Source organism: Hemiscyllium ocellatum, chromosome 7, assembly GCF_020745735.1.
Source record: "Hemiscyllium ocellatum isolate sHemOce1 chromosome 7, sHemOce1.pat.X.cur, whole genome shotgun sequence".
Taxonomy (NCBI): Eukaryota; Metazoa; Chordata; class Chondrichthyes; order Orectolobiformes; family Hemiscylliidae; genus Hemiscyllium; species Hemiscyllium ocellatum.
Window position 1 is genome coordinate 21,118,018 of NC_083407.1, and position 24,083 is coordinate 21,142,100.

The 24,083-nt window shown below is 48.3% G+C and overlaps 1 protein-coding gene across 3 annotated transcripts in view; it reads left to right on the top strand.

Annotated features, from left to right (window-relative positions):
- The window catches only part of ptpn4a (protein tyrosine phosphatase non-receptor type 4a), a 439,903-nt gene that overhangs the window by 172,044 nt on the left and 243,776 nt on the right, over window positions 1-24,083 (top strand). For all 3 annotated transcript variants that reach the window (XM_060827024.1, XM_060827026.1, XM_060827025.1), the window contains exons 4-7: window positions 4,229-4,271; window positions 4,359-4,437; window positions 12,677-12,721; window positions 18,040-18,092. In XM_060827024.1, coding sequence (XP_060683007.1) covers window positions 4,229-4,271; window positions 4,359-4,437; window positions 12,677-12,721; window positions 18,040-18,092 — 220 coding nt within the window. The remainder of the gene's footprint in view (window positions 1-4,228; window positions 4,272-4,358; window positions 4,438-12,676; window positions 12,722-18,039; window positions 18,093-24,083) is intronic.

A 24,083-nucleotide genomic window follows, 5' to 3' on the forward strand; every position in this document is an offset into this window, starting at 1 on the left:
CAAAGGAGCCTTTCACATCCATCAGAGTTTCACCTGTACCTCCACAAATGTCATTTACTCTATCCGTTGCTCCCGATGTGATCTCCTCTACATTGGGGAGACAGGGCACCTACTCGTACAATGCTTCAGAGAACATCCGGGATACCAGTACCAACCAACCCCACCGCCCCGTGGCCGATCACTTCAGCTCCCCCTCCCATCTGCTGAGGACGTGCAGTCCTGGGCCATCTCCTTTGCCACTTCCTTACCACCCGTTGCCTGGAGGAAGAATGCCTCACCTTTTGCCTCTGGACCCTCCAACCCCATTAATGTGGATTTCCCCAGTTTCCTCATTTCCCCTCCAGTCACCTTACCCCAGTTCCAACCTTCCAGCTCAGCAACATCTTCATAACCTGTCCCGTCTGTCCATCAGCTTCCCACCTATCTGCACCACCCTCCCCTCTGACCTATCGCCTTTACCCCTTCCCCCTCCATCCACCTAATGCACTCTCGGCTACCTTCCCCCTCCCCAGCCACACCCCATTTGCATTTATCTCACTAAGACTCACAGCCTCATCCCTGATGAAGGGCTTTTGCCCAAAACATCAATTTTCCTGCTCCTCAGATGCTGCCTGATCTGCTGTGCTTTTCCAGCACCACACTCCTGACTCTAATCTCCTGCATCTGCAGTACTCACTTTCACTTGACTAAATATGCAACTCATTCGGAACCACCTTCCATCACAGCTTATTGCCTTCCAAACTAAAGCGCTTCAGATGCAAGTCCAGGCTCCTTTAAATTGAATTAAGAGTTGTCTCTTTAAGCACCAAACTAGACAGTGAATTCTAGACACCCAAAACTCTTTGGGTAAAAAGGTTTTCCTTATTTTCCCTCCAATTACCTTAAATCTGTGCCCCCGTTAACTAACATCTATACTGGAGGAAGCAGGTCTGTCCACTTTATTCAAGCCCTTTATTTTGTACACCTTGATTAAGTCACCCCTTGGTTCCTACTCTTGCTTTTAAGGAAAGCAATCTTAGCTTATCCAATATTTCCTCGTACCTATAATCTTTGAGCCCTGGCAACAATAAACGTGTAAACTTCCTCTGCTCTGTCTCTGACTCTTGCTGTTGCTCTGTCCCATGGTCACTCTTTTTCTCTATTATGTCCTTCCTTCGTGGAATGTGTGCACAAAACTCTATCTGTGACCCAACCATTGTGTTACATCTCTCCAGCAATCATCCTTGCTTTTTGTTCAGTACTTCACCCAGTGATGAAAATCATTTCCTACTTTATCTACCTGTCCTGTCCATCTTCAGGTAACTGTAGCCATGCAGTCCTGCACACACAATCTCTCACTTCCTCTCCACCTCTAAATATCCTATCTTTATTGTGTGTTCCATTGCTTTGTTTGTCAAGACTTGACTTCTCTGGATTGAATTACATTTGCTACTTTCCCATCCACTCAGCCAAGCCATTGGTAACCTCCAGCTGTCATCAGGCATTCTCTTCACTACCAATGACAAGGTCAGTTTCTGTGTTTTTGAAAATTTCCCAAGCATTCGTCCCACACTTAAATCTACATCATTAATATAAATATCACAAATAGCAAAGGATCCAACACTGAACCCTGTGAAACACCACTGGAAACTGCTTTCCAATCATCAGTGATCACTCTCGTCGAGTACGATACTCGTCCATTTTGAGCCTTTGTATGGCTGAAAAGGCCCATCTGGATCCACTGATTCTATTGTTGTATGGGCATTGGTGGGTTGTAATAGTGGTTGGAGGTGATGGTATCCCTCAGGATTCAGTGTTGGGGCCGCAGCTGCTCACTTTATATATTAATGATCCGGATAAAAGGACTGGGGCATTCTGGCGAAGTTTGCCGATGATATGAAGTTAGGCGGATAGGCAGATAGTAGTGAGGAGGTGGGGAGGCTGCAGAAAGATTTAGGCAGTTTAGGAGAGTGGCGTAGGAAATGGCTGAAATTCAATGTGAGCAAATGCGAGGTGCACTTTGGAAAAAAGAATAGAAGCATGGACTATTTTCTAAATGATGAGAAAATACATAAAGCCAAAGTACAAAAGCGTCTGAGAATGGTGGTCCAGGATTCTCTAAAAGTTAACTTGTAAGTTGAGTCTGTGGTTAAGAAAGCAAATGAAATGTTGTCACTTATCTCAAGAGGGTTGGAATGTAAAAGTAACAATTGTGCTATTGAGACTTTGTAAAGCTTTAGTTGGACCCCATTTAGAATACTGTGTCCAACTTTGGGCCCCACACCTCAGGAAGGAGATACTGGCACTGGAGTGTGTCCAGCAGAGATTCACATGGACGATCCCTGGAATGGTAGACCTAACGTATGTTGAGTGGCTGAGGATCTTGGGATTGTGTTCATTAGAGTTTAGAAGGTTGAGGGGCGATCTAATAGAAACTTATATGATAGTGCATGGCTGAGAAAGGTGGACGCTGGGAATTTGTTTCTGGCAGGTGGGGACAGTAGGACCCATGGGCACAGCCTTAGACTTAGAGGGAGTCAATTTAAAATGGAAATTGGGAGACATTTCTTCAGCCAGAATGTGGTGGGACTGTGGAATGTCACGGAGCACAGTGGAGGCCAGGACATTAAATGTCTTCATGGCAGAGATTGGTAAATTCTTGATCTCGCAAGGAATTAAGGAATACGGGGAAAGTGTGGGTAAGTGGCGTTGAAACGCCCATCAGCCATGATTGAATGGCGGAATGGGCTCAATGGGTTGAATGGCCTTCCTCCCACTCCTATGTCTTTTGGTATTATGGGTATGCCTTCCTGATGTTCTATCTCTCCTTGCACAAAAGTCGATTCTGTTCAGTCGCGTGTTGGAGATCATTTTCAAGGCATCTGGCTCCCATGTAGATGATGTTTCTCCAATCATTCCAGTTTTCCTACTTGCTGATGTTGATATGTAATTTCTTGAGGTTGGTTCAGTTGTTATCTTGGAAGCATTTCTTCTGACCACCACGGGCACACTGACCTTCCGTAAGCTGGGAGTACATGATCTGTTTTGGGATGCATGAGTTGGGCATTTGGATGACATGGCTGGTCCATCGGAGTTGCTGTTGAATTATGTTGGTGCTGATGCTATGTTTGCTTCCTCCAAGATGTTTGTGTTAGTGTGCTTGACTTCCTAGGTGATCCATAGGATTTTCAGAGGGATCCCTAGTGGTGTTCTGGTGCTTTAAAATGTGCACTGTAGGTGGTGCATGTTTCAACTTCATAGAACAGTGTGGGAAGGAAAACCGCTTTGTAAACTGTCAGGAATGAAAACAACCACTTCACATGCCCTTTGTTGACCTAAGGCCTTGAACACCGTTAACCACCAGGCTCTCTGGCTGATATTGTCACATTGTGGTTGGTCTGATAAGTTCATCAGGATACTGAAGCTGCTGCACGATGACATGTTGCTTAGCAACTGTGGATTGGAGTCTGAGCCTACTGCCACGAAGAGAGGGGTCAAGCAGGATTGCACCTTTGCACCCACCCTGTTCATCATCATCAATGTCACCATCCTCTATCTCACTGGCCAAAATCTGCACAAAGGAATTCAAATCATTCACTGTCTGGATAGTGGGCTGTTCACTCTTAATATGTTCAAGGCCAAGGGTGAGGTCTCTTCCATCTTCATCATAGAGAGTGCATTTTAGGGCTCATACTGGGGCCAGGTGATGGTACAAGTTTTAAAAAAAAACCACGCATTTTTGAAAAGATTAAGTTGCAAACTATCAAACAATTTATTACCAAATTTTTTTTAATATGTTGCATTACAGTCATGTTATTTTAATTGTATTTCACAATTGATATCTTGAACTGCACATTAAAATTATGGAAACTTTATTTAGCTGTCTTAAAATCCATCTTGTCCTTTTTGGTTTTCCCTCTTCCTATTCTCCGGACAGTTCCGCAAAGGGAGACGCACAGCACAGGGAAACATCTGGTGAAGGCATTATGCTTGAAAAACTTTCGAACAATTTTGGTGTCCATCTGTGAACCCATTTACCAAAGAAATTACTTTGGAAAAGCACCTCACTAAGCATTTCCTATGAATTTTCTCAATTATTTACATTAAAAGTCATTTCAGTATTAGATCATGGACCATTATGTAGTCTTTGTCTTTGAACTGAACCACTTCACAACAAGCTGAATGTAAGTCAAGTACAGAATGTTGTTTTTCTTGAATTCAAACAATGATTTTCTTTAATATTTTACAGCGATGGTTAGACCCAAACAAATCTGTCAGAAAGCAACTTAAAAGTAAGTGAAGTCAATTAGTTTATAAAGTTGTTGGATATGTTATATCAGTCCCTATTCTGAAGTAAAATTCTGTTTCTTTACTTGTAGGAGGATCCCCACATAACTTGAATTTTAGAGTCAAATTTTTTGTGACTGACCTCAATAAGCTACAAGAGGAATATACAAGGTGGGTGCTGAAATTAAATAAAAGGGAAAGGGTGGGATGCAGGGAAAAGTAAAAAGGTAGAGTTAAGATTTGCGCAAGTGGTAATACGACCTTTTAAATTGCAATTGGTCTGATTTCAGTTTATTCACCTGTCCAATTGAGTGCTGCTCAGATTTACTTTCAGGTTTCTGTCCTCTTGACTATTTGTACTGGAAATCCCCCTAGTATTTGTAAATTTTCAATTAAACCAAAAATTCCGATGCATTGTGTTTAATAAAGAAGTATGTTTATATTTGCAACAAATTTTGGAATCATTCTTGCATCATTAAAGTGAGTACTTGCTATTTATGTTGTACTTTTCCACTGCCTTGAAGCAATGTGTTTGACTCTTAACTGCCAGCAGGGCAATTGGGGATAAGCAATAAATGCTGGCTGAGGTAGCAACACCCTCAACCCATGACTGAATAAAAAAAAATCCAAGATATTTCAGAACTGATTGTTTTGAAGTGTTATCAAAATCCTGATGAGAAATGTGTGCTTGCAATCAAGCCCTATCATTCCACGAGTCACTTCAAATGGCCAATTAAATTGCTAGGATGGTTAATTTGTCTGTCACAATACTCTCACCAGGATTCATCAATGAACAAATAAACAAAAACTGACTATTTCAAATACATCCTTTAATAAGTGGCAAAATGAATTATCAATTGCCAGGATGTAGACTTAACCAATATCCTCTTTAAATCCAAACGTGCATTCGTTCACAAATAAGGCAGACAAAATGGATGATTTTGCAGGAATACTGAGAGTAAAAAATATAGTCAAAAAGGAGCAACGCCTGTGCAGCAGGAGTTGAACCACAAATGGAAATGAGGTGGCTGTTTTGGTTTTTGAAAATATGTCTAGTTGGCAGTATATAACTGTGGGGTGCCATTGATTGGGCCCAACTGTTTTGAATTTACATTAATGACTTGGATGCAGGAATAGGAAGTGTACAGTCAAATTTGCAGATGGCATTAAAATAGCTGGAAATGTAAGTTGCAATTAATAAGTAAAAAACTTACAGATGAATGTGGATAGGTTAGGTGTATAGGCCAAAATTTGGCAGATGAAGTCTATCAAATAAGTGAGGTTATCCATTTTGGTCAGAGGAATTAAAATGGAAATTATCTCAATGGACAGAAATTTCATGCTTCAGCACTTGGGAATCTGGTTGTTCTCAAATATACATTGCAGAAAATCAGTGTGCAGGTATAGCAGATAATAAGGCAGATAAAACTTTGGCCTTTATTGCCATTGCAATGGACTGTAGAAGTACGAAATGGTTGCTGATTGTACAGGGCATTAGTGAGATCTCACTTGGAATATTGCAAACAATTTTGGTCCTCTTACTTGCAGAGTGATGTGGTTGTAGTGGAGGTTCAGAACATGGAACAGTACAAGTTGTTCAGCCCTTGACGTTGTGCTGACCTTTTATTCTACTCTAAGATCAAACTAACCAACATACCCTTCATTTTACTATATTCCATGTGTCTATCCAAGAGTCCTTAAATGTATATCTTTAATGTATCTGACTGTACCACCACCACTAGTAGTGCAATCCAGCACCCACCACTCTGTAAAGAACCTACCTCTGAAATCACCCCTAAATCTTCCTCCAATCACCTTAAAGCCCCCTTGTGATAGCCATTTCTGCCCTGAAAAAAAGCCTCTGACTATTTACTCCATCTATGCCTTTCATCATCTTGTACACCTCTGTCAAATCGCCTCTCACCCTTCTTTGCTCCAGTAAGAAAAATCTTAGCTCCCTTAACCTATCATTATATTGCATGCCCTTCAGTCCAGGCAGCGATCTGGAAAATCTCCTCTGCACCCTCTCTAAGTCTTCCACATCTTCCTATAATGAGGCAATCAGAACTGAACACGATATTCCAAGTGTGGTCAAACCAGCACTCTGTAGAGCTGCAGCATAACCTCATGACTCTTAAACCCTATCCCCTTGCTAATGAAAAACTAACACACCATTTACCACCTTAACAGCCCTATCAACTTGGTTGGCAACTTTGTGGGATCTGTAGGCACAAGATCTCTCTGTTCCTCCACACTGCCAAGAATCCTGCTTTTAACTGTGTTCTGCATTCAAATTCGACCTTCCAAAATGAATGACTTCACATTTGTTCAGGTTGAACGCTATCTACCACTTATTGGCCCAGTTGTGCATCCTGTCAATGTCCCGTTGCAGCCTACAACAGCCCTCCACACTATCGACCACTCCTCCAACCTTTGTGTCATCGGCAAACTTACTAATGCTTCCACTTCTTCATCCAAGCCATTTATAAAAATGACAAAGAGCAGAGGTCCCAGCGATCCCTGCGAGCATAACTGGTCACCGAGCTCCAGGCTGAATACTTTCCATCTGCTATCACTCACTGTCTTCAGTGGGCTAGGTAATTCTGCATCCAGTCAACCAAATTCCCCTGTATCCCATGCCCCTACTTTCTGAATGGGCCTACCATTGGGAACCTTATCAAACACTTTGCTAAAATACCTTCATCAATGTGTTTTGTCATATAGAACATAGAAAAGAACAGCACAGAACAGGCCCTTTGGCCCACGATGTTGTGCCGAGATTTAATCCTAATGTAAAATATAGTAACTTAACGTACGCACCCCTCAACTCACTGCTATCCATGTGCATGTCCAGCAGTCGCTTAAATGTCCCCAATGTCTCTGCTTCCATAGCCACAGCTGGCAACGCATTCCATGCATTCACAACTCTCTGCATAAAGAACCTACCTCTGACGTCTCCTTTATACCTTTCTCCTAATATCTTTAAACTATGACTTCTCGTACCAGTCCATCCTGCCCTGGGGAACAGTCTCTGGCTATTGACTCTATCTATTCCTCTTATTATTTTGTACACCTCAATCAGGTCTCCTCTCTTCCTCCTCTCCAGAGAGAAGAGTCCGAGCTTATTCAACCTTTCCTTCACAAGGCAAGCCCTCCAGTCCAGGCAGCATCCTGGTAAACCTTCTTTGCACCCTCTCCAAAGCCTCTATATCTTTCCTACAGTAGCGGGACCAGAACTGGACACAATATTCCAAGTGGGGTCTCACCAGGGACTTGTAGAGCTGCAGCAAAACCTCACTGCTCTTAAACTCGATCCCCCTGTTAATGAAAGCCAAAACACGATATGCTTTCTGAACAACCCTATCCAATTGGGTGGTACCTTTGAGGGATCTATGCACTTGCACACCCAGATCCCTCTGTTCCTCCACACTGTCAAGAATCCTGTCTTTAATCCAATATTCAGCATTCGAGTTCAACCTTCCAGAATGCATCACTTTGCATTTATCCAGGTTGAACTCCATCTGCCATTTCTCAGCCCAGCTCTGCATCCTGTCTACGTCGCTGCAGCCTGCAGTAGCCCTCGATACTATCGACGACGCCTCCAACCTTTGTGTCATCTGCAAATTTACTAACCCACCCCTAGGACCCTACTCAATACTGACCTCCAAGCAGAATACTTTTCTTCAAAGAATTCAGTAAGGCTTATGAGGCATGATCTGTCCCACTCAAAGCCATGCTGACTATCACTAATCAAGTAAAGGTTTTTAAGTAATCCCAAATCCTGCATCTCAGAATTCTCTCCAATATGCCATAGATGTAAGACTGACTGGTCTGTAATTCCCAGGATTATCCCTGTTCCCGTTCTTGAACAAAAGAACGTTTACCACCCTCTAATCACCTGGCACTACTCCAGTGGACAGTGATGACGCAAAGATCATCGCCAAAGGTGCAGCAATTTCTTCCCTTGCTTCCTGTAGTATCCTTGGTCATGTCCTGTCTGGCCCAGGCGACATAAATGTTACAGCGCAGAACAAGTCCTTCAGCCCTTGATGTTGTGCCTTCTGAGCAACCCTATAACCTGTGTGGCAACTTTCAGGGATTTATGCACCTGGACAAACTCCTCATCTCTGGAATCAATCACAACTCCCTCACCTTTACTATAGTCAAGGGGAGAGATAGGACAGATGATGTGGAAAAGTATTAATTGGGGAGGGGGAAATTACAATACTATTAGGCAGGAACTGGGGCACTGAAATTGGGAACACATGTTCAGGGAAATGCATGACAGAAATGAGAAGTTGTTTTGGGAGCACTTGCTCATAGTGCTGAATAGGTTTGTCCCACTGAGGTAAGGAAAGGATGGTAGGGCGAAGGAACCTTAGGTGACAAGGGATGTAGAACATCTAGTCAAGAGGAAGATGCCTACTCCTTCTAATTATGTTATCAACTGAGGCATTTCTCAATTTGATATTTGGTCCTCGATCTTTTGCTTGAGTTATAATGTTCTTTGCATTTGTTACTTTTCTACTCAGGAAGAGAGAGATGTGGCTTGAAGGCTTTTGGAAATTTGAGTCCCGCTGCTCTCACTTAGCTTTCTGATAAAACTGCGACTTAAAATGATTTCAAATCTGTTGCTGGGCAGTTGTGTATTTTAACGCAAAGGCCACATGATGCCAGTTGGTCTATCAGAAGTATCAAATCCCACTTTTCAAAAGCTTCATACTCTTGGCCAACCAACATGTGAATGCCCTTAGTAGTTCTTGAATGTCCAGTTCTGAGCAATGTGCTGTTGATGCTGTGTGACTGTGCAGCTGCTAGAAGGTTCTGCACACTGGTTTGCCAGCATATTGATTCCTGGTTCTGGAGATCCATGCAGGAATAATTTCAGGGTGCATGGGACTTGATCTGCAAGTTCTGTTCAACATTTTTCCCGTTTATCATGGTTGCAGTGCCACAGAACACAATGGGTATACCCATTGAGAAGGGATGATATTGTCTTCACAAGGAATATACTGTGGTCCCATCTACCATTGTTGTCACAAACAAATGGATCTGCTGCAGTTACGTTGATGAGGACGCAATCAAGTATGCTTTCCCTCATTTGTTTTGCTCACCAATGACCAGGCGCAGTCTAGTAGCAATATCATCTATGACTCCAGTTCGGTTAGTGCTGCTGTTATCACTTAGTGATAAATAATTTATATTTCCAACTCAGAGTACATTATGTGCACTTTGTTTACTACATACCCTGAGATGTTCAACCTGGAGGAGAACTAATCAATCCTTTAAGGCTGTCAGTGGTTTTGACCTTATCATGAGACCCAATGAGTTTCAGACTTTGAGGGTCAATGTTGAGGACATCTACCCTACTGTATCCCACAGTGTAGTCCCCTCTGATGGGCCTGTCCTGGCTGTGGAGCAAACATATTGAGGTCTCATGGTAGTGGCACCTGTGCATGATGGTCTGAGGTTGTTGGGGATGGGCAAGAGCATGAAGCAATTTGGTAATAAAGATGCTAATTTTGAAATTGAGATGTTGCTTGACCAGGAATCGACGTATATTTGTCAACACAGAATTTTGGCAAGTGGAACTTCGTGAAAAATCTCAAATCTGCAGAAGGAAAAATATAAGAGGGTAGACCAGAATGCTTTGGTATAATCAATCTAGTGGTAGGAAGAGTAGGATTTTAGCAGACAAAATGATGCACGGGTAATGGCAGGGAAGTAGGTTATGTTAGTAATATTGCAGATATTTATATGTAGAAATTTCAGCTATGTGAAATCTTTGCACTTGTTGTATAATCATCATTAACTTAAATTTGCAAAGTCTTGGATCTTAGCTAGTGAGATCAAAGAAATATACTGGACTGTAGATATCCAAGGAGTAGGAACGTTGACGTTTCAGGTGTAAGCCCTTAATTAGGAATATTGGGGAGGGGGGGGAAGGGGGCTGGGAAAGCAATAGGTAGATGCAGGTGGAGGGTGATTGTGATAGCTCAGTGGGAGGGTGGAGTGGATAGGTGGGAAGGAAGATGGACAGGTCCTGAGGGCAATGCCGAGTTGGAGGGTTGGATCTGGGGTGAAGTGGGGGGAGGGAGGTTTGGAAACAGTGAAGTCTGAGTTGATACTGTGTGGTTGAAGAGACCTAAGGTGGAAGAAGAGTGGCTAGGATTTGGGGGTTGAGGCGGTCCAGGGCTTGCATGTCCTTGGTAGAGTGAGAGGTGGAGTTGAAGTGGATATCCACGGGGTGGTGGGGTTGTTTGATGTGTGTGTCCAGAGATGTTCTCTGAAATGTTTGGTGTTACATCTCCACGATGTAGAGGAGGCCACATTGAGAACAACGGACCAAGTAGATGAGGTGCGTGGATGTGCAGATGTGAAAAGATCCTTTGAGACCTTGTATGGAGGGGAGAGGTGTGAGCGCAGGTTTTATACATTGTGCAGCAGAAGGGCAAGTTGCTGTGTCTGGAGGGTGGCTGGTGGGGAATGAGGGAGTCACAGAGAGGATGGTCTCTGCAGAACGTAGATGTGGAGGGAAATATGTTTCTGGTGGTGGGGTCTGACTGTAGGTGGCAGAAATGGCAGAGGATAATGCACTATATCCACATAATTGTGGAGTGAAAGGTGAGGACCAGGGGTGTTCTATCTTAGTTGCAATTAGAGGAGTCGGGTTCAAGGGCGAAGGTGCACAAAGTGGATGAGATGAGATGTGCTGAAGGGCATTGTTGATCACGTGGGAGGGGAAATTGCAGTCTTTGAAATAGGAGGCCATCTGGAATATCTTCAAGTGGAATCGCTCCTCCTGAGAGCGGATATGGCAGAGTAGTTGGGAGTAATGGAGGAGGGGTGAGAGGAAGTTTATTCCAGGTAGCTATGGGAGTCGCTGGGTTTGAAATAGATGTCCGTGCTGATCCCTTTGCCGGAAATCTGAACACTGACATCTATTTCAAACCTACCTCTTTGGTCACTGTATATAGTGAAGGAACTGAGTGTTAATTGGTTTAAAGTTTTTCTATGTTTGATCATGTTTTCACATGAAATGTAAATGCTTTTGCGAGACTATTTTTCTTGTGTGTGTGCATGCTCTCATGGATGAACCAATCATATCCAGTGTGGCAAAAGAATCAAAAGAATCATTCTGCAGCAAATGATTATGACCTGTAATGCACTGCTCAAGGGTAGAGGAATGGGATTCAGTCAGTTTCAAAAGACAATTGGATGAAAGGAGATATATGCTAAGCTATAGAGAACGATTTGTTGAGTGGAACTAACTGAATTGTCAACCTAGCCACAGGATGCTGAATTACCACCTTTGTGCTGTCTGATTCTATGTTCCCAACCAGAGGGCACAGCTTAAAAATACGGGGTAGATCATTTAGGACAGAGATGAGAAGAAACTTCTTCACCCAGAGAGTGGTGGCAATGTGGAATGCTCTGCCCCAGAGGGCATTGGAGGCCCGGTCTCTGGATTCATTTAAGAAAGAGTTGGATAGAACTCTCAAGGATTGTGGAATCAAGGGTTGTGGAGATAAGGCAGGAACAGGATACTGATTAAGGATGATCAGCCATGATCATATTGAATGGTGGTGCAGGCTCGAAGGGCAGAATGGCCTACTCCTGCACCTATTGTCTACATGCTGTGCAAAGAGAAAGTGATAAGTTGTACTGTTTGTGTGTTGAGATGTATGAAATATTCTTTGAGATGCACAGAACCAGCTGGGAAGCTAGATTGCTTTCTTGTGAGGCTCATGCTTCAGAGGATTGATCAGGGCACGAGGCCAGTGTTACTTAAAGTTTAAAAAAAAATGAGTTATTTGATAACTGATGGTATGTATCCTTCTACTGCCGTATTAAACTACTGCTGTTAGGGCACTTGTTAAGGTGGTGCTGTTTATAATTTGCTGACAGTTCTGGAGGGTATATGAAAGCTTTAGGAAAAATATTGTAATGATTCATTGCAATAGTGAGAAAGAGAAATTATAGTTTTGACAGTTCAAAATCAGGAAATTTAACACTAGACGTTATGGATCAACCTAGAAGATGTTTTCAAAATTCAATGAATTTGTAAATGACAAAGGAAACATTTTTGCTGAAGGTTTAGAATAATGTTAGTTTTAATAATTGGACCTGATATATGGAAAGTTCCAGCAATTGTACAGACCTTTTTAAAAATTAATCCAGTCGTTGTTAACTTAGTTAATTTGGGTAAAAGAGCTAACTACCTTCAGGTATAATCAAATGAATGAATTAATTGTGATTGCAATTTATGGTTCTAGTGAATTTAAGCTGTCTACTAAATTTCTTCATAGCTGAAGATAAATATGTTTATCATTACCTGTGGAAAATACTTCATTGTGTATTTTGCACTATGCTGTATGGACTGAAATGTGCATTTTTATTTCTTTTTAAGGTACCAATATTTTCTGCAACTTAAACAAGATATTCTTAGTGGAAGGTAAGCATCATTCTTGTATCTTAGAAGGTGTTATTTTAGCAAGCTGTGGCCTAAAGAATAAACATGTTATAGGTGATAATTGCAGTATGAGAAGGTTATAAGGTGGACCAAATATTGATCATTGTGATCTGGACACCAAATATAATTGGAGCAATTATTTTGGTTTTGTCAGAAGGCTCCTTTATAAGAGTCTTCTCCTTTTCGCTTTATAAAAAAAATCCCATATTTTGTCCCAGATATTAAATCATTAATCTGAAGCATAGACTAGGCTGTCTTTCCTGTTTCTCCTGCTGCTATAATGTAAATCCTCTGGGACATTGTCCCAGAAGTGCACAATCTTTAATTTTTACATTGTTATTGTAAATCATAATCTCCTGTTGCAGGTGTTCTATTGTCAGCATTCTGTTATTCAACGGATCCCATCAATAGTTGTGTAATTTGATCTGTTGTATATTGTGATGTAAGGTACGTTAAGTATGAACTAGATACATGTGGGTTTTGGCATGTAGATATGAAAGGTTTAATGATTAACATGACATATTTCTGGAGCCACAGTTTTATTTTCAATCAGTATGAAAGTATGTGTTCTTGCAGTGATAATGGAAATGTCTTTGCATCAGGACAGTTTTACAAGTGGACAGAATAAACATGGAAGAGCGTTAGCTTGTTTTCAATTAGAAGAATCAGAATTTTGCTTACTTAAAAAAGAAACCCATAGGTTGCAAAGATTTTGGGTTAATTTCAGAGCTCTGTTGGTAATAATGAAAGAGTTTCTCCTGAAAAAAGAAGCAATAGCTGCAGAAAATTTAAGGAAAAATATTGTAATGATTCATTGCAGTAGTGAGAAAGAGAAATTATAGTTACTTCAGAGTAAGAGTTTAGTTTGAAACCTCCAGACCAGAAGTGTTTAGTTAGGGGTTATCAAAGTTGGAAAAGCCTTTGTTCAATTGTGTGAATACTCAAGGAAGAGACTATCAAACTCTCAAGACTGACAGCAGAGAGAAATCGTCAAGATAAACCTTCAGATATGACAAAGAAGCGAACTCTGCTTGGAATAGTTGGATGGTGTTGGGATGACTGGAATTGAATTTTTACTGTGTTTTGAAATTTCAAATGTGTACATTATATGTAATAGTTCATTCCATTTTATCATTTTGTTTGCACAAGAAGCTTCAGTTTTGTGGTGTTGCGGGGAAATAATATATTGTTAAATAAAAAATGATCTGTCAAGCTACATTTCAGTCTGGGATTTGACCTGTCTGGTGATACCATCAGTTGGGATTATTACAATATACAGAGGAACTTCGATTATCCGAAATTCGGTTTATCCGAACAAGATCATGAAGTCCTGATGCTTGGCTAAACTATGTTATCCAAACATTTGATGATCCGACCAAAATACTACTCATTCATGTCGTTCGGATAGTCAACGTTCCTCTATACATTGATTTAGAATACTGTAATAGATTGAGATATTAGATTGCTGATTTTATGGGAATTCTGTCAAGTATTTAGAGCATTTTGATTGCTTTTCAGCACGATTGTAGAAAAAAAAGACAAACCATGACTGTTAGGAAACAGAATTCTACCCTTGTTTGGATCAAGGCAGTTTGCTGAGCTCTGTTTGGGCTCCGCTCGGTTGGTCAGTTAACACCTTGCTCATTTGCTGATTTATTTTTTATTGAAGTGTAAAAAGCTAAGTGATTCACAGTTGGGTGGTGAGGCAGTGTGTGGTCTATTGATTCCCAGTGATCTGAAAATGGAGTCAGCTGCTTGAGCAAAATCAAAGGAAGACAAAGTTGGTGTTGCCTGACAAGCGCAAATATGTGTTTTCTTTTGTTTTCAGGTTAATATTTGAAGCTCAAGCACAGGGTTGACAAGGCAGTTACAGCAATGAGAAAGTAGAAATTTCATTGCAGAAAAAATGGCAAAAACTAATTGAAACTCTGTTACTTTCATTCACTGTTTTATTATTGATTCCTTTTCAAAAAAAACTTCATTGTTAATGCAAGGTTTGTTAATAAAAATGCTCGTTGTGATTCTACAGTTGAACCCAATTTCAGAGTCATCATGTCACGCAGCACGGCAACAGATCCTTTGCTCCAACTTGTCCATGCTAACCAGGTTTCCAAAACTAAATTAGTCCCATTTGGCCCAAATCCCTCTATACTTTTATTCATGTACCTGTCCATGTTCTAACTGTAACTGCAAATACCACTTCCTCTGGCATCTCGTTCCATATGCACACAACCCTTTATGAAAACATTACCCCTCAGGTCCCTTTTAAATCTTTCCCCTCTCACCTTAAACCTATGACCTCTCGTTTTGAACTCCCCTACTCTGGGGGAAGAAAAGCCTTTACTATTCACCTTACTGTTGCCCCTATGCTTTTATAAACCTCTATATTGTCACCTCCCACCCTCCGACGCTCCAGGGAGAATAGCCCCAGCCTATTTAGCCTCTCCCTAAAGCTTAAATCCTCCAACCATGGCAATATCCTTGTAAATCTTTTCTGAACCCTTTCAAGTTTCTTGACATCCCTCCAATAGGAGGCAGACCAGAATTGCACATAATCCAACAGTGACCTAGCCAATGTCCTGTACAGCCACAAGATGACCTCCCAAATCCTACACTCAATGCTCTGACCAACAAGGGAAAGCATATCAAATGCAGACCTCACTGTCCTATCTACCTGTGACTCCACTTTCAAGGAGCTATGAACCTACACTCCAAGGTCTCTTTGTTCAGCAACACTCCCTCTGACTTTACCATTAAGTGTATAAGTCCTGCTTTGATTTGCTTTTCCGTTGCAGCTTCTTACATTTATCTAAATTAAACCCCATCTGCCACTCCTCAGCCTATCTGGTCAAGATCCTGTTGCATTTTGAGCTTACCTTCTTCGATACCCATTACACCTCCATCTGCAAACTTACTAACAATACTTCCTGTGTCCACGTCCAAATCATTTATTTGAGCCAGTTCTGTATCCAAATGGCTAGTTCTCCCTGTTTTCCATGATATCTAACCTTGCTATCCAGTCTCCCATGAGGAACATTGTTGAATGACTCACTGAAGTCCGTATACATCACATCCACCACTCTGCTCTCATCAATCCTCTTTGTTACTTCTTCAAAAAACTCAATCAAGTTTGTGAGATATGATTTCCCACGCAAAAGCCATGTTGACTATCCCAAATCAGTCCTTGACTTCCCAAATGCTGTAAATCCTGTCCTTCTGGATTTCCTCCAGCAACTTGCCTACTACCGACATCAGGTTCAGTGGTCTAGAGTTCCATGGCTTTTTCTTGCCACCATTTTTAAATAGTGGCACCACGTTAGCCAACTTCCAGTCTTCATACACTCAACCTGTGACTATCGATGGTATAAATTTCAGCAACGGACCCAGCAATCACTTCCCTAGCTTCCCACAGAGTTTCAGGAAACACCTGATCAGGTCCTGGAGATTATCCACTTTTGTGTTTTAAGGCATCCAGAATCTGTAATATGGACATTTTTCAAGATGTCACCATCTATTCCCCACATTCTATATCTTCCATGCCCTTCTCCACAGTAAACGCTAATGAAAAATATTCATTCAGTATCTTCCCCCAACTCTTGCAGTTCAACACATAGGCTGCCTTACTGATCTTTGGGGGACCCTATTCTCTCTCTAGTTACGTTTCTGTCCTTAAGGTATTTATAAACACCCTTTCGATTCTCCTTAACCCTCTTTGCTTAAAGTATCTCATGTCCCTTTTTGCCCTCCTGATTTCCCTCTTAAGTTTACTCCTACTGCGTTTATACTCTTCTGAGGATTTGTTTGATCTCTCATCCATATCTGACATATGCTTCCTTCTTTTTCTTTACCAAATCCTCAATTTCTCTAGTCATCCAGCATTCCCTACATCTACAGGCCTTGCCTTTCACCCTAACATGAATATCGTGTCTCTGGACTCTTCGTTACCTCATTTCTGAAGACTTCCAGCCATCCCATTACCTGCAAACATTCCCCCGCCTCCCCCTGCCCCCCCCCCCCCCCCCCCCCAAGTCAACTTTTAAAAGTTCTTGCCTCATACCGTCAAAATGGCCTTCCTCCCACTTGGAAGAGTATTACTATTCAAAAGTCTCCTGTAATCACAGCTCGAACGCTGGGTTTTTTTTTGGAATGGTTTAAGATTAGTCGAGTTATATTTGAGTTCTATTGAGTTTGAAGAGATTTAATCAAATGAAATCTGGCTGAATTTCACTACTTGTGGTTCTGAGGGGGTAGGTGTGGTGGAGAGAAGAAAGGTGAAGAGAAACTAAATAAACCTCTTCCTATAAAAACAAAGGAATTCTGATCAACTGTTTTTATTCTTCATTTGTATCCAGTGGCAAGTTTGTTAGGTTATTGGGCAGCTAACTTGGCTAAGAGGGTAGGATTCCAAAGTGGGTGGGGTTGGGAACTGTTTAAGGCAACATTGAAGATGGCCTGAACAGAAAGAAGCATTGTCTGTGTGACCTCAATACTCAGCAGAGATGCATTAATAGGGCATTGAATCACTGATTTTAGAATTGAACCGATCAGAGTTCCTTCTGGTACATAGCAATGGAAGACTGTTACAAGCATTGGAGCATAGTTATGTAAGGCTCCTTCAGGTATGATGACAGATATATCTGCAGAATCTCCAGATTGCCGCAATAGAATGTAATGGTCCCTGAGATAGCTCTAATTATGGAATCGCTACAGTGTGAAAGTAAGCTATTTAGCCCATCGAGTCCACACTGACCCTCCAAAGAGCAGTCCACCCAGACTGTGACCCTCCTGTAACCCTGCATTTCCCATGGCTGATTCACCTAGCCTACACAACCCTGGGCACTACGGCCAATACACCTAACCTGCACATCTTTAGACTGAGGGGGAAAACTGGAGCACCCAGAGAAAACCCATGCAGGCACAGAGAATGTGCAAATTCCATGGCAATCACCCAAAGCTGGAATTGAACCCAGGTCTCTGGCATTGTAAGACAGCAGTGCCAGCCATGGTGCTGCACTTCTGTGATGAAGGCAAGGTGAATGTTTTGATGTGTTCTGAATTCTTCTACTAATCCTCCAACCCCAATCCTCTTCAACATTTTTTTTTACAACTAATGACATTGAACCTTCCATCTCCTTAAACTCTGCAAAATATCTCTTAGCAAAAAATCTTGTGAAAAGGGGAAAAAAATGTTGAACAGAACTTTGAAAATTTTGGAAACCTCTGGCCTAACCTAAGGATGTTCAAATGTCTAATTACTGTTAAGTACATAAGCACTATTTCTCAATTGTTCCTTTTTCTAGGTTGCCTTGTCCATACAACATTGCAGCCCTCCTGGCTTCTTACTCTGTTCAGTGTAAGTATATACTTATCACATTGGGTTCTTTGTGGAAGGCACTTTTACATTCTGCTGTTGTAACTTCATTTTGGTCTTCATTTTTTATTTGTTGTTCCATGGCAATAGCAGCTGTTTCCTGCCTCCGATCTTCCCTACCACGACATTGTCAACATCACAGTTGAATAACTCATTCTCTTTCAACAACTGTACTCTGCAATCGACATATCATTAGTCTGATCTGCTTTCACTTGCACATCTCACAAAGTAGGCCTTCTGTTGTATAGGTGGCATTCTTACTTGCATTGTTTGTTTTTGTTTATTTTATTTCTTCCTTTCTCCAATGTAAATACAATTTGGAAGCAGGGAGTCACTTTGTATATGCAAATGATTGTCTGGTGTATTGATAGTAATTGCTGTTGTCTGACACTCTCTCACACTTCTTGTGTCTGTCTTGCTCTCTTTACGTGCAAACACTCTCCCACCTTGCTCATGCTCACCCCTCTCACCCCCAACTCGCTCACTGTTGCCTTGCTCCAGCGTCTCGCCCAAGCGCCTACTCCCCCCACGTCTCGCCTGCAACCTCCCCCACTCTCCAGTCTCGCGAACTCTCACAGCCCGCTCCCCCGTGCTCTCCACACGTGCTCCATGCCCGCTCCCCCGGCTCGCACGTGTGGTCCGCCTGCTTCACCCGTCTCATCACTGACTCCGCTGGCTCTCCATCCGTTCACCCATCTCTCCATGTGCACTGTTCACTCCCTCCACTGGCTTTCCACGCACATTCTCCGGCCACACCCCTGGCTTGTGGGCTCTCTATGCCTGCTATGCTGTCTCTGCCCGCTCCCTATGCTCTCCACTGGCTCCCCAGGCTCTAGGTGTGTGCACTCTGCCCGTCCCTCCGCGTGCACGCTCCATCCGCTCTCGCTCCCTGTGGGTCGCGCGCGCTCCCCGCTCCCTGTGGGTCGCGCGCGCTCCCCCGCTCTCGCGTCCTGTGGGTCGCGCGCGCTCCCCCGCTCTCCCGCCCTGTGGGTCGCGCGTGCGCCCCCTCGCTCTCCCGCCCTGTGGGTCGCGCGTGCGCCCCCTCGCTCTCCCGCCCTGTGGGTCGCGCGCGCGCCCTTTCCCTCTCGTGCGCCCTTTCCCTCTCGTGCGCCCTTTCCCTCTCGTGCGCCCTCGGTCACAGTCTCGCACGTGCTCTCATGCTCTCTGGCTCGCGCTCTCTCTCTCTCTCTCCGCGCGTGCTCTCTCTCTCTCTCCGCGCGTGCTCTCTCTCTCTCTCCGCGCGTGCTCTCTCTCTCTCTCCGCGCGCTCTCTCTCTCTCTCCGCGCGCTCTCTCTCTCTCTCGTGCCCTCGGTCACACACTTGCGCGCGCTCTCGTGCTCGCTCCCTCTCTCGCTCGGTCACTTTCTTTCTCACCCTCCCTCTCTCGCGCTCGGTCACACCCTCGCGCGTGCTCTCATGCTCTCTGTCTCGCGCGCGCTCTGTCTCTCTCCCTCACGCGCGCTCACCCTCTCGTGCTCTCTCATTCTCTCGCGCGGGGTCACATCCCAAGTGCGCTCTCTCTCTGTCTTACGCGCACTCTGTCTCTCTCCCTCGCACGCGCTCTCTCTCCCTCACACGCGCTCTCTCGCGCTCTCCCTCTCTCTCTCTCTCTCTCTCTCTCTCTCTCTCTCTCTCTCTCTCTCTCTCTCTCTCTCCCCCTCGCGCGCTCTCTCGCGGGGCCACTTTCTCGCCCTTAGTCTCTGTCTCGCGCGCGCTCTCTCGCGCGCTCTCGCGTGCACTCGCGTGTTTGCTCTCACGCGCTCTCGCGTGTTTGCTCTCGCGTGTTTGCTCTCGCGTGTTTGCTCTCGCGCGCTCTCGCGTGTTTGCTCTAGCGCGCCACTCTTGTGCTCTATCTCTCGCGCGCACTCTTGTGCTCTATCTCTTGGTCTCGTGCTCTCTCGCGCAGTCTCGTGCTCTCTTTCGCGCCCTCGCTCTCTCTCTCGCGCCCTCGCGATCTCCCGCGTGCCCTCGGTCACGCTCTCGCGCGCGCTCTTGTGCTCTCTCGCGCTCAGTCACATTCTCGCGCACGCGTTCTCTTGTGCTCTCTCTCTCGCGCGCGCACTTTTATGTTGGCGCTCTCGCACGCGCTCTTGCGCTCTATCTCTCAGTCTCGCGCAGTCTCTTGCTCTTTCTTGCGCTATATCGCGCTCTCTCTCGCGCTGACTCCCTCTCTTGCGGTCATGCTCGCGGTCACACACACTCCCGCGTGATCTCTCTCTTTCTCTCACGCGCGCGCCGCGCTCTCTCCCGCGCACTCTATCTCGGTCTCACGCTTTCTAACATGCTGTCTCTTGTGTTCTTTCTCTCTCACGCTCTTTCTGGCGCTCTCTCTCTTTCGCGCTCTCCCTCGCGCGCGCCCCTCCCTATCCCTCCCTCGCGCACGCTCTCTCCCTCTCCCTCGTGCGCGCTCTCTCCCTCTCCCTCGCGCGCGCTCTCTCCCTCTCCCTCGCACGTGCTCTCTCTCCCTCTCCCGCGCGCGCCCCTCCCTCTCCCGCGCGCGCCCCTCCCTCTCCCGCGCGCGCCCCTCCCTCTCCCGCGCGCGCCCCTCCCTCTCCCGCGCGCGCCCCTCCCTCTCCCGCGCGCGCCCCTCCCTCTCCCGCGCGCGCCCCTCCCTCTCCCGCGCGCGCGCGCTCTCTGTCTCCCTCGCACGCGCTCTCTCTGTCTCCCTCGCACGCGCGCTCTCTCTGTCTCCCTCGCACGCGCGCTCTCTCTGTCTCCCTCGCGCACGTGCGCTCTGTCTCCCTAGCGGGGGAGCGCGCGCGCGCTCCCTCGCTCTCCATCGCTCTCCCTCGCGCGCACGCTCTCCATCGCTCTCCCTCGCACGCACACTCTCCCTCGCGCGCGCTCTCTCCATCGCCCTCCCTCGCGCGCGCTCTCTCCATCGCCCTCCCTCGCGCGCGCTCTCTCCATCGCCCTCCCTCGCGCGCGCTCTCTCCATCGCCCTCCCTCGCGCGCGCTCTCTCCATCGCCCTCCCTCGCGCGCGCTCTCTCCATCGCCCTCCCTCGCACGCACACTCTCCCTCGCGCGCGCTCTCTCCATCGCCCTCCCTCGCGCGCGCTCTCTCCATCGCCCTCCCTCGCGCGCGCTCTCTCCATCGCCCTCCCTCGCACGCACACTCTCCCTCGCGCGCGCTCTCTCCATCGCCCTCCCTCGCGCGCGCTCTCTCCATCGCCCTCCCTCGCGCGCACACTCTCCCTCGCGCGCGCTCTCTCCATCGCCCTCCCTCGCGCGCGCTCTCTCCATCGCCCTCCCTCGCGCGCACACTCTCCCTCGCGCGCGCTCTCTCCATCGCCCTCCCTCGCGCGCGCTCTCTCCATCGCCCTCCCTCGCGCGCGCTCTCTCCATCGCCCTCCCTCGCGCGCGCTCTCTCCATCGCCCTCCCTCGCGCGCGCTCTCTCCATCGCCCTCCCTCGCGCGCGCTCTCTCCATCGCTCTCCCTCGCACGCACACTCTCCCTCGCGCGCGCTCTCTCCATCGCCCTCCCTCGCGCGCGCTCTCTCCATCGCCCTCCCTCGCGCGCGCTCTCTCCATCGCCCTCCCTCGCGCGCGCTCTCTCCATCGCCCTCCCTCGCGCGCGCTCTCTCCATCGCCCTCCCTCGCGCGCGCTCTCTCCATCGCCCTCCCTCGCGCGCGCTCTCTCCATCGCCCTCCCTCGCGCGCGCTCTCTCCATCGCCCCCTATTCGCGCGTGCTCCATCGCCCCCCCTTCGCGCGTGTTCCATCGCCCCCCCTTCGCGCGCTCCATCGCTCTCCCTCGCACGCGCGCGCTCCCTCGCTCTCCATCGCTCTCCCTCGCACGCGCGCGCTCCCTCGCTCTCCATCGCTCTCCCTCGCACGCGCGCGCTCCCTCGCTCTCCATCGCCCCCCCTTCGCACGTGCTCCATCGCCCCCCCTTCGCACGTGCTCCATCGCCCCCCTTCGCACGTGCTCCATCGCCCCCCTTCGCACGCGCTCCATCGCTCTCCCTCGCGCGCGCGCTCCCTCGCTCTCCATCGCGCGCGCGCTCTCTCCGCCGCTCTCCCTCGCGCGCGCTCTCTCCGCCGCCCTCCCTCGCGCGCGCTCTCTCCGCCGCCCTCCCTCGCGCGCGCTCTCTCCGCCGCCCTCCCTCGCGCGCGCTCTCTCCGCCGCCCTCCCTCGCGCGCGCTCTCTCCGCCGCCCTCCCTCGCGCGCGCTCTCTCCGCCGCCCTCCCTCGCGCGCGCTCTCTCCGCCGCCCTCCCTCGCGCGCGCTCTCTCCGCCGCCCTCCCTCGCGCGCGCTCTCTCCGCCGCCCTCCCTCGCGCGCGCTCTCTCCGCCGCCCTCCCTCGCGCGCGCTCTCTCCGCCGCCCTCCCTCGCGCGCGCTCTCTCCGCCGCCCTCCCTCGCGCGCGCTCTCTCCGCCGCCCTCCCTCGCGCGCGCTCTCTCCGCCGCCCTCCCTCGCGCGCGCTCTCTCCGCCGCCCTCCCTCGCGCGCGCTCTCTCCGCCGCCCTCCCTCGCGCGCGCTCTCTCCGCCGCCCTCCCTCGCGCGCGCTCTCTCCGCCGCCCTCCCTCGCGCGCGCTCTCTCCGCCGCCCTCCCTCGCGCGCGCTCTCTCCGCCGCCCTCCCTCGCGCGCGCTCTCTCCGCCGCCCTCCCTCGCGCGCGCTCTCTCCGCCGCCCTCCCTCGCGCGCGCTCTCTCCGCCGCCCTCCCTCGCGCGCGCTCTCTCCGCCGCCCTCCCTCGCGCGCGCTCTCTCCGCCGCCCTCCCTCGCGCGCGCTCTCTCCGCCGCCCTCCCTCGCGCGCGCTCTCTCCGCCGCCCTCCCTCGCGCGCGCTCTCTCCGCCGCCCTCCCTCGCGCGCGCTCTCTCCGCCGCCCTCCCTCGCGCGCGCTCTCTCCGCCGCCCTCCCTCGCGCGCGCTCTCTCCGCCGCCCTCCCTCGCGCGCGCTCTCTCCGCCGCCCTCCCTCGCGCGCGCTCTCTCCGCCGCCCTCCCTCGCGCGCGCTCTCTCCGCCGCCCTCCCTCGCGCGCGCTCCAATGCCCCCCCCTTCGCGCGCTCTCCATCGCTCTCCCTCGCACGCGCGCTCTCCCTCGCACGCGCGCGCTCCCTCGCTCTCCATCGCTCTCCCTTGCGCCCGCTCCCTCTCGCCCACTCTTTCTGTCTCCCGTGCTCTCTCGCACGAGATCACGTACTGTGCACGCGCTCCCGCTCTCTCTGTCTCCCTCGCGCCCGCTCTCTCTGTCGCCCCCGCGCCCGCTCTCTCTGTCGCCCCCGCGCCCGCTCTCTCTGTCGCCCCCGCGCCCGCTCTCTCTGTCGCCCCCGCGCCCGCTCTCTCTGTCGCCCCCGCGCCCGCTCTCTCGCGCTCTGTCAGTTTCGCTTTCGCCCTCCCTCTCTCACGCTCGGTCACATTCTCGCGAGCGCGCTCTCTCTCTCACGCGCGCACTTTCGTGTTGGCTCCCTCGCACGCGCTCTTGCGCTCTATCTCTCAGTCTCGCACAGTCTCGTGCTCTCTCTTGCGCTATATCGCGCTCTCTCTCGCGCTGACTCCCTCTCTCGCGGTCATGCTCGCGGTCACACACTCCCGCGTGATCTCTCTCTTTCTCTCTAGCGCGCACCGCGCTCTCTCCCGCGCATTCTATCTCGGTCTCACACTTTCTAATACGCTGTCTCTCGTGTTCTTTCTCTCTCGCGCTCCCTCGTGCATTCTCTCTCTCCCTCGCACACGCGCTCTCTCGTAGTCATATTCTCTTGCACGCGGGGACAGTTTCTCTCTCGCCCTCCCCCTCTCTCTCGCACCCTCTCGCTCTCCCTCGCCCACCTCTCGCTCTCCCTCGCCCACCTCTCGCTCTCCCTCGCCCACCTCTCGCTCTCCCTCGCCCACCTCTCGCTCTCCCTCGCCCACCTCTCGCTCTCCCTCGCCCACCTCTCGCTCTCCCTCGCCCACCTCTCGCTCTCCCTCGCCCGCGCGCTCTCGCTCTCCCTCGCCCGCGCGCTCTCGCTCTCCCTCGCCCGCCTCTCGCT